This window comes from Ahaetulla prasina, chromosome 2 (assembly GCF_028640845.1).
Source record: "Ahaetulla prasina isolate Xishuangbanna chromosome 2, ASM2864084v1, whole genome shotgun sequence".
NCBI classification, from domain to species: Eukaryota; Metazoa; Chordata; class Lepidosauria; order Squamata; family Colubridae; genus Ahaetulla; species Ahaetulla prasina.
This window is the reverse complement of record NC_080540.1, coordinates 57,443,085-57,454,710: the sequence shown is the minus strand read 5'-3', so window position 1 is coordinate 57,454,710 and position 11,626 is coordinate 57,443,085. Positions and strand designations below refer to the sequence as shown.

The window sequence follows — 11,626 nt, the reverse complement described above, 5'->3', positions numbered from 1 at the left end:
ATTATTGTTGTTAAACATTTTTCCAATATGATATTTCAGTAACTTACTATGAATACTTGTTTTCCCAAAGATAAGAAATAATAAATTAGATTTAGTATTTACTGGGAAACTCCTCACAGTCAGGAAGAAGAGATCCACAATGTTTCTCAAGTATAGACTCAAAACAATTAGAAAACAGCAAAGCCTACACCAGGAATAAGGCAGGAGAAAAAAAGAAAAGCATCAGAAAGAAAGTAAAACAAGAAGAAAAGAGCTACATTTGATCCCTCTGATCATTTTCTTTATAACTATATAGCAATCAGCCTTCTCTCCCCTGATGCCATCCAGATGCATTGGGTTAAAACTCCCAAAGTTAATCATGGCATAGAACAGGAGTGTCAAACTCAAGATCCGCAGGCCATATCTGGCCCGTAGGGTGCTGAGATCTGGACCACGGGCCCACCCTGGAAACAGCGAAGGACTGGCTCGCTGTGTCTCTGCCAGTGAAAACAGAACTTGGGAATGCTACCCACAAGCCTCCTGGGCTCCGTTTCCAGCCAGAATGGCCTCCTGCAGCCCTCTGCCAGTGAAAACAGAGCTTGGGAAGGTTGCATGCGGCCCTCCCAGACTCCGTTTTCACTGGCAGAGGGCTGCAGGAGACCATTGTGGCTGGAAACAGCCTCAATGAGAGATGTCAAGCTAGCCATACCCCCACACACTGGCCATGCCACACACACACCCCCCAAGGTCATACACAACCCTGATGCGACCCTCAATGAAATCGAGTTCGACACCCCTGGCATAGATCATGGCCTATTTTAATATAACTGGAGAACACTAAATTGTGCATCATGACACATTTTTGTGTTCAGAAGCATCAATGTAATATTTTGCGTAAATCATAACAGAATGTTTATGTCATCATAAATTAATTAGTCTGCTTATAGGCTGCTTATATTTAAGTTGTATTGCTTTGCGACTTCATAGAGACACGGGAATTAAATTAAATTAAATTTAAAAAGTTATGATTGTGTTAACTGGACAGGAAGTGAATTCTTGGAAGATAAATTAAGTTCCCCATGCCCTACCCCCTAAGCCTTCAGAGAAAAATCTTCTAAACTAGTATCTTGATTTTTTTAAATATAAAATTCATAGTTATACATATACATGTGTGTGTGTGTGTGTGTGTGTGTATTATATATTATATTATACACATAATGGATCAAAAGCTTGCCTCTAGGATCCATCACACATGCAGACTACTTCATGCTGCACTTACGCTGTATCATATGCAGGCCACTGTAGTACTGGATTTGGAGGCTCCTGTATTTCAGAACATCCTTATGATCAGGTTAAATTTACATGGACTAGGAAAGTTAGTTCAGGTTAGTCTACAAAGTGAAGTTAGTATTCTGTGGTCCTTAGCTAAGGCTTACCAGGTTGCATATATTCCATTTCTTTATTAGTATAACCCAGTGATGGCTAACTGTTTCAGCACCAAGTGCTGAAAGTGCATGCCTGCACGTGCACACCCGTAACACAATGCGTGTGCAACCCCCTGCATGTGCCCCTCGTGCTTGTGTGCGTGACCCCCCGGGGTGCTCCCCGCTGCACATGCATGTGAGACCCCCTTCACGTACACCCCGCCCCCTGTGCATGCACATGTGTCTCCCATATGCACCCCACCCCCATGAATGCGCGGCAGAGACCCAAAAACCAGCTGGTTGGCGGGAGGCGCATGCGCATGCACAGCAGAACTGATCTGGGGTGACGGCTTGCGTGCCCGCAGAGAGGGCCCCGCGTGCCACCTGTGGCATTCGTGCCAGAGGTTCGCCATCACGGGTATAACCCATGGAATTTAACATTCAGGATTCTTTTTTCTTTCTTTGCTGTATCATTATAAATCAATTAATACCACCAGGGAATTGGGCACAGTTGCATATATATAATAAAATAATTTTGATGTTTAGTTATGTAAATAGATTATTGGCCACAGCACAATACAAATAATGCATCTATGCCTCATTTCATTTTGTAATAATTAGATTTTTGATCCCCAGTTTATTGTTTGAATGCGGTTAATTAATTAAATGTATTTCCTTCCTAGTATCCTAAGGAGAAGTTGCATTTTGAAGAAAAAACCACATACTCAGGCTTGACTGAAATACAGAAAGGAGTGAAGGTCTTTGAGCTTTATTTTTTCTAATACTTGTATTATGACTTTTGGAGGATTTTGCTCTTAGAACGTAGCCTAGTTCAAGCCTGAACAAAAATGATTGCTCCTGAGAATCCAGACCTTATGATTGAGTGCTGCATGATTTTCTAGCATTAGCAGCTCTTTTGTGTCTCAAAATAGATACCAACAATTAAGATTGGGCTGCTCAAAGCACTTATGTCATGTAACCCAAATATGGCAGCAGAAATGCAAATTTATAATATAATGATGGAATGGGTTTTTTTCTCTTCTTTTCCCTAAAGCCACTCTGGTTCTGTCATTATGTCATGATTTACATCTTTTGGGGCCAATTTTCTGAAAGGAAATTTTACAAAAATGTTCCCCTTGCTTATAGTATTTTAAAGGGTTTGACCCACAAATGCTGCCATCTGCTGGTGACAAGTGTGTATTTTCTAACTATAACAATGGTTTTGTTGCTTGGTTTATTAGAACTATTCTAGAAGTTCATTTACCTTGTCATAATGTTTCTCTCTTGTACTTTTAATGTCATTGATTTCTTTTTCATTTTGTAACTTATATATCAGCCATTTCCCTAGATTATTTGTACATTCAATTTCTTTTAGATTATTTTTACTTCAATTTGTCTCATTAAAATAAAGAACTGCTGATGTAAATGTTTAATTTGTTGTGTATTAGTTTGCTTTTCTGGGAATTTCTTTTAACTTCTTTTTATAAGATTTCTTTTTATAGTAATGTTTCATTCAGTCTCCATCTAAAGAGACTACTTTCCTTTTGTGCTCTTTTCTCTCAATTGATATTTTATAGTTTTCTATAAACAGTAGTGCTATCTGGGTTGATGTTAAAATCCTGTATCTTACCAAGCTTGAATGAATAAGAAAAAATTATATATATAATTTTCCTTATCCAAATTTGATAAGGCTATGCTGTATTTAAAAAATAAGTATTATATGCTTATATGGAACACTGTCTCCTGCCTCTAGGTCATAAATGTACTTGTTTATCAGGGCAGATGTTTGAAAAATAAAATTATTCTATTATTTCTATAAATATATTATATGAAATGTTTAGAAACAAGAGCTCAAGAAGCATAAGCCAAGGAAGCTAGGCAAAAGAGGAAAAGTTGGTCTCATGAAGAAGTGGTCGCCAAACCATAGAAAACCTTTTTCTGCAACAATGGTAATTATTTTTCTATAAATAAAAACAGTATCTGGATTTTTATAAGAGAAATGCTTTTTGACATTATTGTTCTTTTTGCTCTTCTAACTGACCAATGTCTGATTGCCCTTGTTTACTATACACTGATCTCCCCTTATTCCTTATTTCCCTTATTCCCTTTTTCCGTCTCCTTCATTGTTTGCCTCCCATAATTTATCTACAAGGTCTTTAAAAAGCTAACCAAGTGATTAAGTGAATGTTGAAATGTGTGCATTGCATTTGGAGACCACAAAGAATGTTTCAATAGTGTATGAAATTTTGTTCACAGAAAAAAACATGCTAAACGAAACTACTTTAAAGTATTTCTAAATGGGACTCAGCCAAACTGTGGATCGGAAGCCTTCCATGCTACTTATTTATTCATAATTCAGATTTTTAAATTTGTCAATTTTTTTTTGGACAGCTCTGAACGTCCTATTCTCAATTTAGATGTCTAGGACAGGGTCTGTTATTATGTTGAAAGCAAAAAACAATACCTCGTCTATTTTAAAATTAAATCATCCCTTCTGTTTCTCAGCTCTTCCCATAACTACCATTAGATATTCAAGAAAATGCATGAGGAAATAAATAGGACTTCAATAGTTCCTTCCCTTCCCTTCCCTTCCCCTCCTCCCTCCCTCCCTCCCACCTTCCTTCCTTCCTTACCACCCACTCAATAAATGACTGAGACCAGGGGTGTCAAACTGGCGGCCTGCAGGTGCATCCTGCACAGGCCACGGCCACCCCAGCTCTGCAAATGGGGAAAATATCACAAAACATCATTTGATGGCAATGTGACGCGGCGAGTTTGACACCCGTGACTGAGAAGCTTAAAAAGAAGTATGAACATCAAAACAGAAAATTAACACATCAATAAAAACATTGCACCAGGGTCAAAGAAATGCCAAACTGACACCATATTTTTACATATGGGTAATGGTAGGGTTCAAATAATTTAACAACCAGTTTGCCCAGGGTCAGGTTGGCTGTTGTGGGAGGTGTGGCCCATCCCCGTCCTCCAGCTCTTCTGCACCTGTGAGACGAGCCTCCCGCAACGGCCAACCTGACCCTGGGCAAATTGATTGTTGAATCCCTCCCCCCCACCCCCGCTATCAAAGTAGATCCTAGGCACTGCGCTACAATGGAGACATGGGCAACAGAGTGACTGGCATGAGGGAAGGAGGAGGAGCAGGGAGAAGAAAGAGGGAAAGTGGCCTTCTCCTTCCCTCACGCCAGCCACTCCGTTACATCAAGGTTACATCTTCCATACCAGGCGGACCTGATAATGGTTATTATTACCAATAGCTATTAATTATTGCTAAAGTGTCTTGTACAATCAAATGATAAGAAATTACTCCTGCACAAAATCTATAAAAGTTGCCTATCCCATGATGCCAGCTGAATCTAGATACTGAGATTTGACCCCAGATAAACCGAATCCAGATATTTCTGTCTTAGGGTTGGGCTACTACTATGATCTCAGGTCTCCTGTTCCTATGGAGAGAATGAATGAGGGATTTGCAATCAAACTCCAGGAAGCCCTTTTTCTAGAAATGACTGCATAAATTGTTTGTTTGGTTTTTGTTGTGGTAATTGACACCACACGACCACAACAATAAAGCATTAAACTATTATTTAAAATTTATTCAGGGGTTGCCACAAAGAAGAGGGAGTCAAACTATTCTCCAAAGCACCTGAGGGTAGAACAAGAAGCAATGGGTGGAATCTAATCAAGGAGAGAAGCAACTTAGAACTAAGGAGAAATTTCCTGACAGTTAGAACAATCAATAAATGGAACAACTTGCCTGCAGAAGTTTTGAATGCTCCAACACTGGAAATTTTTAAGAAATTGTTGGATAACCATTTGTCTGAAATGGTGTAGAGTTTCCTGCTTGGGCAGGGGGTTGGACTAGAAGACCTCCAAGGTCCCTTCCAACTCTGTTATTATTATTATTCCTAATTCGTCTCTTTCACACTCCTACCCACACAGTAATTTAATACAAGGAGCGTTTAGGAGATGGTGGGGAACAAATAACTAATTCACCTGTAGTGTCCATTTTGCTACATTTTTTAAAGAAAAATAAACAGCAATTTCTGTTGCTTCCAGGGTTATGGAAGATCAAGAGACATCACTTGTAACATACGACCTCGGTCAGCACACTCTGCAACTTATGTTGGTAAGATCAGGTATTCTGAAACTAAATCAGATTTGTTTCTGTCAGGGCCAAGTCCAAAGATGACAGAGTAAGATCTAAATGTGTTCAATCCTTTATTTTCTAACACCAACAGAATCTTGCTCAGAACTGTGCAGTCTCTTAATTTAGGCTGTTTTGTGTTGCCATCCCCCACCCCTTCCCACTTCTCCAGGTGCACTTTACATCACAGTTTTGTACAGAAAAAATGAAACAAAAAAATGTTGTGTAACAAATATTTTTCAAAATCAAAGTCATATTAATTTTAACAGCTATTGAATTAAGAATATATATTTGAGGGGTGTTAATTGTTTCAACAACCTCAGATATGCAGATGATACCACTCTAATGGCAGAAAGTGAAGAGGAACTAAAGAGCCTCTTGATATGGGTGAAGGAGGAGAGTGCAAAAATTGGCTTGAAACTCAACATTAAAAAAACTAAGATCATGGCATCTGGCCCTCTCAATTCCTGGCAGATAGATGGGGAAGGAATGGAGGTAGTGACAGATTTTATTTTCCTGGGCTCCAAGATCACCACAGATGAGGACTGCAGCCAAGAAATTAAAAGTCGCTTGCTCCTGGGGAGGAAAGCTATGGCAAATCTAGACAGTATATTAAAAAGCAGAGACATCACCCTGCCAACAAAAGTCAAGGCTATGGTGCTCCCAGTTGCAATATATGGCTGTGAAAGTTGGACCATAAGAAAGGCTGAGCGCCAAAGAATTGAGGCCTTTGAACTCTGGTGCTGGAGAAGACTCCTGTGAGTCCCTTGGACTATAAGGCGAACAAACAAGTCAGTCCTAGAGGAGATCAACCCTGACTGCTCTTTAGAAAGCCAGCTCCTGAAGATGAAATTCAAATACTTTGGCCACCTAATGAGAAAGAAAGACTCACTGGAGAAGAACCTAATGCTGGGAAAGATTGAAGGCAAAAGAAGAATGGAACAACAGAGAATGAGGTGGCTGGATGGAGTCACTGAAGCAGTAGGCATGAGCTTAAATGGACTCCAGAGGGTGGTAGAGGACAGGAAGGCCTGGAGGAATGTTGTCTATGGGGTCGCAATGGGTTGGACACGACCTCGCAACTAACAACAAAATTGTTTCATTCTATGCATTGTGAATTACAGTATAATTTTTACGCATAATATTATGGTTTCTTAATGATATGCTAAATAGTATAGAATTATTTCCTTCGTCCCATTGTCTGACTCAGAGGTAAACTTGTACAGTTAAGCACTGGAACCAAAAGAACACAAAAAATAAGCAATAACTAGTAGCAACAAGCTCAGGTATTTCATGATCCAAGATAAACTTCTTAATCCAATTGATGGATCACAGTAACTTGCATTTAACCTAATTTCAGTAAAGGAGTTCAGCTGATGGATCAGGAAGGCTGGCTGTTCATACATTCAATATATGCTTACCCACACTTTATATTATCCATTGTGAGCAACTAGAACATCAGTTAACTAGGATTTAGAAAAATTGATTTTTGGCAGCAGCAAAAATGATTAACTTTAAAAAACTGTGCTCCTTAAAGATTCCCTAATGCCCATCCCACATTGAGAGAAGGTTTAGTGGAAGATCTGTGAATGCCACTGCTTGGCATAATACTAAATATCACTTTAAGTTTGAATGCCAAATGGTACATGCTGCTCCAGAAATCCAAGCATTAGGATCAGAGGTGGTATTCAGGTGGTTCAGACCAGTTCGAGTGAACCGGCAGAAATTGCGGGTGGGCATGCCCACCTGCCCCAGCTCTATACTGTCCTATTTAGGCACGTTTTTGGGGCCGGGCACATGTATGGAAGGCTGGGCGCATGCCAGAGGTGGGTTTCAGTAGGTTCTGGTAGCGGAAATTTTGAGTAGTTCAGAGAACCAGTAAATACCACTGGCCCTGCCGCTATCTATATTCTGCCTCCCGAGTCCCAGCTGATCGGGAGGAAATGGAGATTTTGCAGTAACCTTCCCCTAGAGTGGCAGGGGAATGGAGATTTCTCCTGTCATGCCCACCAAGCCACGCCCACCAAGAATTGCCCCGCCTACCAAGCCACACCCACAGAACCGGTAGTAAAAAAGTTTGAAACCCTCCACTGGCGCATGCGTGGATGTGGCGCGTGAGCACGTGCTCACATTTTCAGTGCTGGGCGAACCGGTAGGTAAATTATGTGAATCCCACCTCTGATTAGGATACTGCTCTGAGAAAATCATTGATCTAATGGAAACTTTCTTCAGGGCAAGATGCTTTAAGTCTGTTAATTCCTCTGTACTGAAACACTATAAAATATTTTTGAAAGGGGAAAAGGAGCTATAATGGATTAATATTCAATGGGGTTGAGGATGGTGATGAAGGGAATGGAAGGGGTAACAGTAATTAAGCCACACAAGGTAGCAATCACAGGTAAAAACTGGCCTCTCTGAGGAAAATACTTTCATTGCAGTTACCTTAAACAGCCAGAATGTGGAGCACAAACTGCAAAAACTGTTTTGGAAATGTGAAGTTAGTTCTTACTGTACATCTTAGCTACCTTTATGTGAAATGGTCCTTCTCTCTCAAACAGAAGCATGACTGTCTGGAAAATGTAGCTATATTTTCTTGCTGACTGAGTCTGTAGTGAAACGATTCTACAAACATCCTCAGAGTGAATTGTCTAATCTGCCTTTCTTAAAGCAATGTTAAGGCCTCTATGATCTAATATAAGAGATTCTTCTTTGGATGAAAGTCCTAATTCTCATGATGTAGGCCACATTTAAAATTAGATGATTACCAGTTGTAGTTCTAAATGGTAGTTGCTTTAAAATCACCATCACCAAGCAGTTTATATAACACAATTGCCTAATCCAGTCACACCCTTATAATTGGCTACTAAACCAAAATTAGCCATAGGACTTTTCTGTAACTTTTGTGCACTGAGATTCCAGAGTCAGTATTCCTTTATCACTGTTGTAGAGATTCACATCCTAATTATTGTAAGAATGCTATATATTAAAAGAAATGAGAAACAAGGAAATTTGATTTTGATAAAAGCAGGAAGAAAGAACAATGCAACATTGATATTGTTTTATTTAAAGCATGAATGTCATCTCTTTCCTGCTGGGAGTTAAAGGCGGCTAAGAACAGAAATAGTAATTTTTCTAAAAAGTCCTTACAATTAAAAGGAACATTAAAAATCAAAATACAAAACTAATCGGTAGGAAATTACTAAAAGAATTAAAGTATACTCTTGACTGATTATAGTAGCATGTTAAAATTACTTGTTGAATAACTTGCTATAAAGTCTTCATTTAGAAGATCTTTCATAAAATGGACATCCTAAAGGTAGTGTATCCAGATTCTAAGTGCTAGTGCTTTCTCTGGTTGTTGTTGTTAGTTGTGAAGTCGTGTCCAACCCATCGCGACCCCATGGACCACGTTCCTCCAGGCCTTCCTGTCCTCTACCACCCTCTGGAGTCCATTTAAACTCATGCCTACTGCTTCAGTGACTCCATCCAGCCACCTCATTCTCTGTCGTCCTCTTCTTCTTTTGCCCTCAATCTTTCCCAGCATTAGGCTCCAGTGAATCCTTCCTTCTCATTAGGTGGCCAAAGTATTTCAGTTTCATCTTCAGGATCTGGCCTTCTAATCTGGCTTTCTCTAGTACTAGCTGAGATTTTCTTCAGGTGGTGGATATAATATACGAAAAACTTCAGTATTCACTCTTAAGAAGTAGGCACCCAGGAGGTATTTATGATTAACTATCACACTGACACACATTCAGTGACATTGTTTGTACTATTGTGATGTAATATAATGTGTCTCATATTTATGAAATATTAAAATCTTTTAAACCTCCAGTTTGTCAGAAACATCTACAGGTAAAGCAATTGAAGTGTACTAAAATTTAAGTAAGGGTTGTTGTTTTTTCAAAAAAATTGAGGCTACATTTTTATTAGATTAATTACCATTTTCTGAAGATTGGTGATTTATTTAGCACTTTGTGAATCTGCTCTTTCAGAACATTCTAGATATTTTAGAATAATTCATTGGAGCTGACCACATCTCTGCTAAACTGATGGCATTCTCTGTGATTAACATAAGGTAGAATAGTTTAAACTGTGCTGTGGGCAGCCCATTTACTTGCTAAACTAATAATTAAATATAAAAGTTTTCTATCAACCAAATCAAAATTAGTTAAACTATTGGCTTGGGCTTCTATAAGTAAAAAGCCAAGGAGTTATGTAGGATCTCATATTGTTATCCTTTTATTTTAAATAATTTTAAATAGTAAAGTTACTTTATTAAGTACAATATATAATAATAATAACAACAGAGTTGGAAGGGACGTTGGAGGCCTTCTAGTCCAACCCCCTGCCCAGGCAGGAAACCCTACATCATCTCAGACAGATGGTTATCCAACATTTTCTTAAAAGTTTCCAGTGTTGGAGCATTCAAAACTTCTGCAGGCAAGTTGTTCCATTTATTGATTGTTCTAACTGTCAGGAAATTTCTCCTTAGTTCTAAGTTGCTTCTTTCCTTGATCAGTTTCCACCCATTGCTTCTTGTTCTACCCTCAGGTGCTTTGGAGAACAGCCCAACTCCCACTTCTCTGTGGCAGCCCCTGAGATATTGGAACACTGCTATCATGTCTCCCCTAGTCCTTCTTTTTATTAAACTAGACATACCCAGTTCCTGCAATCGTTCTTCATATGTTTTAACCTCCAGTCCCCTAATCATCTTTGTTGCTCTTCTCTGCACTCTTTCTAGAGTCTCAGCATCTTTTTTATATATACGTTTTATATATATATAAAATCTAAAAAACTCTACTAAATAAATATTGCTTAAGTTACCTCGTTTTGTTATCAACTCAAACTAGTAAGGAAATACAGCCTGATGTGTTAAAACCTACAAATTCAGTTTTTCAAGAGATGTGCTAATATGTCTGAATAATATAGAAATGTCAACAACAATGCTCAACAAGCTTTTAAAAATCTTTATTATGTGTTATCTTTATTCTGCCAACAGGACAGATATTTCTCATTTTTATAACATATTGTCCTGCTTTAAAAAATAGAATAAGAAAAGCTTATGACAACAGAAAGGAAGGATGTAGTTGTATTGATTTGTAATCAAGCTTCTGTTGTTATTAGCTAGAGAGGTTTAAAAGTATTGACTTGCCTAGGATTAACCTTAATTATTAGTGTCAAGGCCAAACTACAGCCATAGTTTTTATTTTAGCCAATTTTAGACTTGAGGTAAGGCAGAGTCCCTGAAATTAGTGGCTTCAGCTAGACTCTGAATACAGATGGCAAATGGCTTTGCTCTTTTGATCTCTTTTGATCCAAAGACCAGGCTTCTAGTACTTTGAACAGTACTGATTGATCCAGATGCTTCCCCTGCAGTTTATCACAGGAATGGTGTTAAACATCCTATTTTGCATCTAAAGAAAACTCTAGAGCACAGATGTCAAACTTGCAGCATCATGCTGCCATCACGTGACATTTCATGATATTTTCTCCTTTTGTGGAACTGGGGTGGGCGTGGCCTGCATGTGACTCATCTGGCCCACGGGCCGCCAGTTTGATACCCCTGTAGAACATAGACAAGAGGCATGCATAGTTCATATTAGCTCACTGGTTCACTGGACCTGTAATCTGAATTTTCTAGTTCAAGACTTGGCATCAAGTCTCTATGGCATCTTCTAGGTTTATTATAAAAGCACAGAAAATGAAGAATTTTACCATGCTGGAAACATTTGGATTCTCACTGGATGTACCCATCTCTATACAATAAAAATGAGAATGGTTAAGCAAAAGAAGAGAGTATTCTAACTTAATCCCCATAGGTTTCTGAACACATGGCTGCATTTGTGTATGGCTAAAGATAAGTCTGATAAGGATATTCAGGTATAGCCATGTGACTAAAGCTACAAAGATCAGAATGGTGCAAACAGTGGTATTCCCTGTGACACTATGGAAACAAAAATTGGAATTCAAAAAAGCAACATCAGAGGACTACTGACACTTGTGAACTTTGATGTTGGAGAGGTTGCCTGACAATACCATGAATAGGCAAGAATAGCAAACA

General features: G+C 38.8%; 1 protein-coding gene across 1 annotated transcript in view; it reads left to right on the top strand.

The window, feature by feature from the left end:
• The first annotated feature begins 2,134 nt into the window (after positions 1–2,134).
• The window catches only part of LOC131193178 (uncharacterized), a 28,435-nt gene continuing 18,943 nt past the window's right edge, over positions 2,135–11,626 (top strand). Inside the window, exons 1-3 of the mRNA XM_058173115.1 lie at positions 2,135–2,161; positions 3,245–3,352; positions 5,478–5,547. Of these exons, the coding sequence (XP_058029098.1) occupies positions 3,305–3,352; positions 5,478–5,547 (118 nt within the window). The 5' untranslated portion in view covers positions 2,135–2,161; positions 3,245–3,304. The remainder of the gene's footprint in view (positions 2,162–3,244; positions 3,353–5,477; positions 5,548–11,626) is intronic.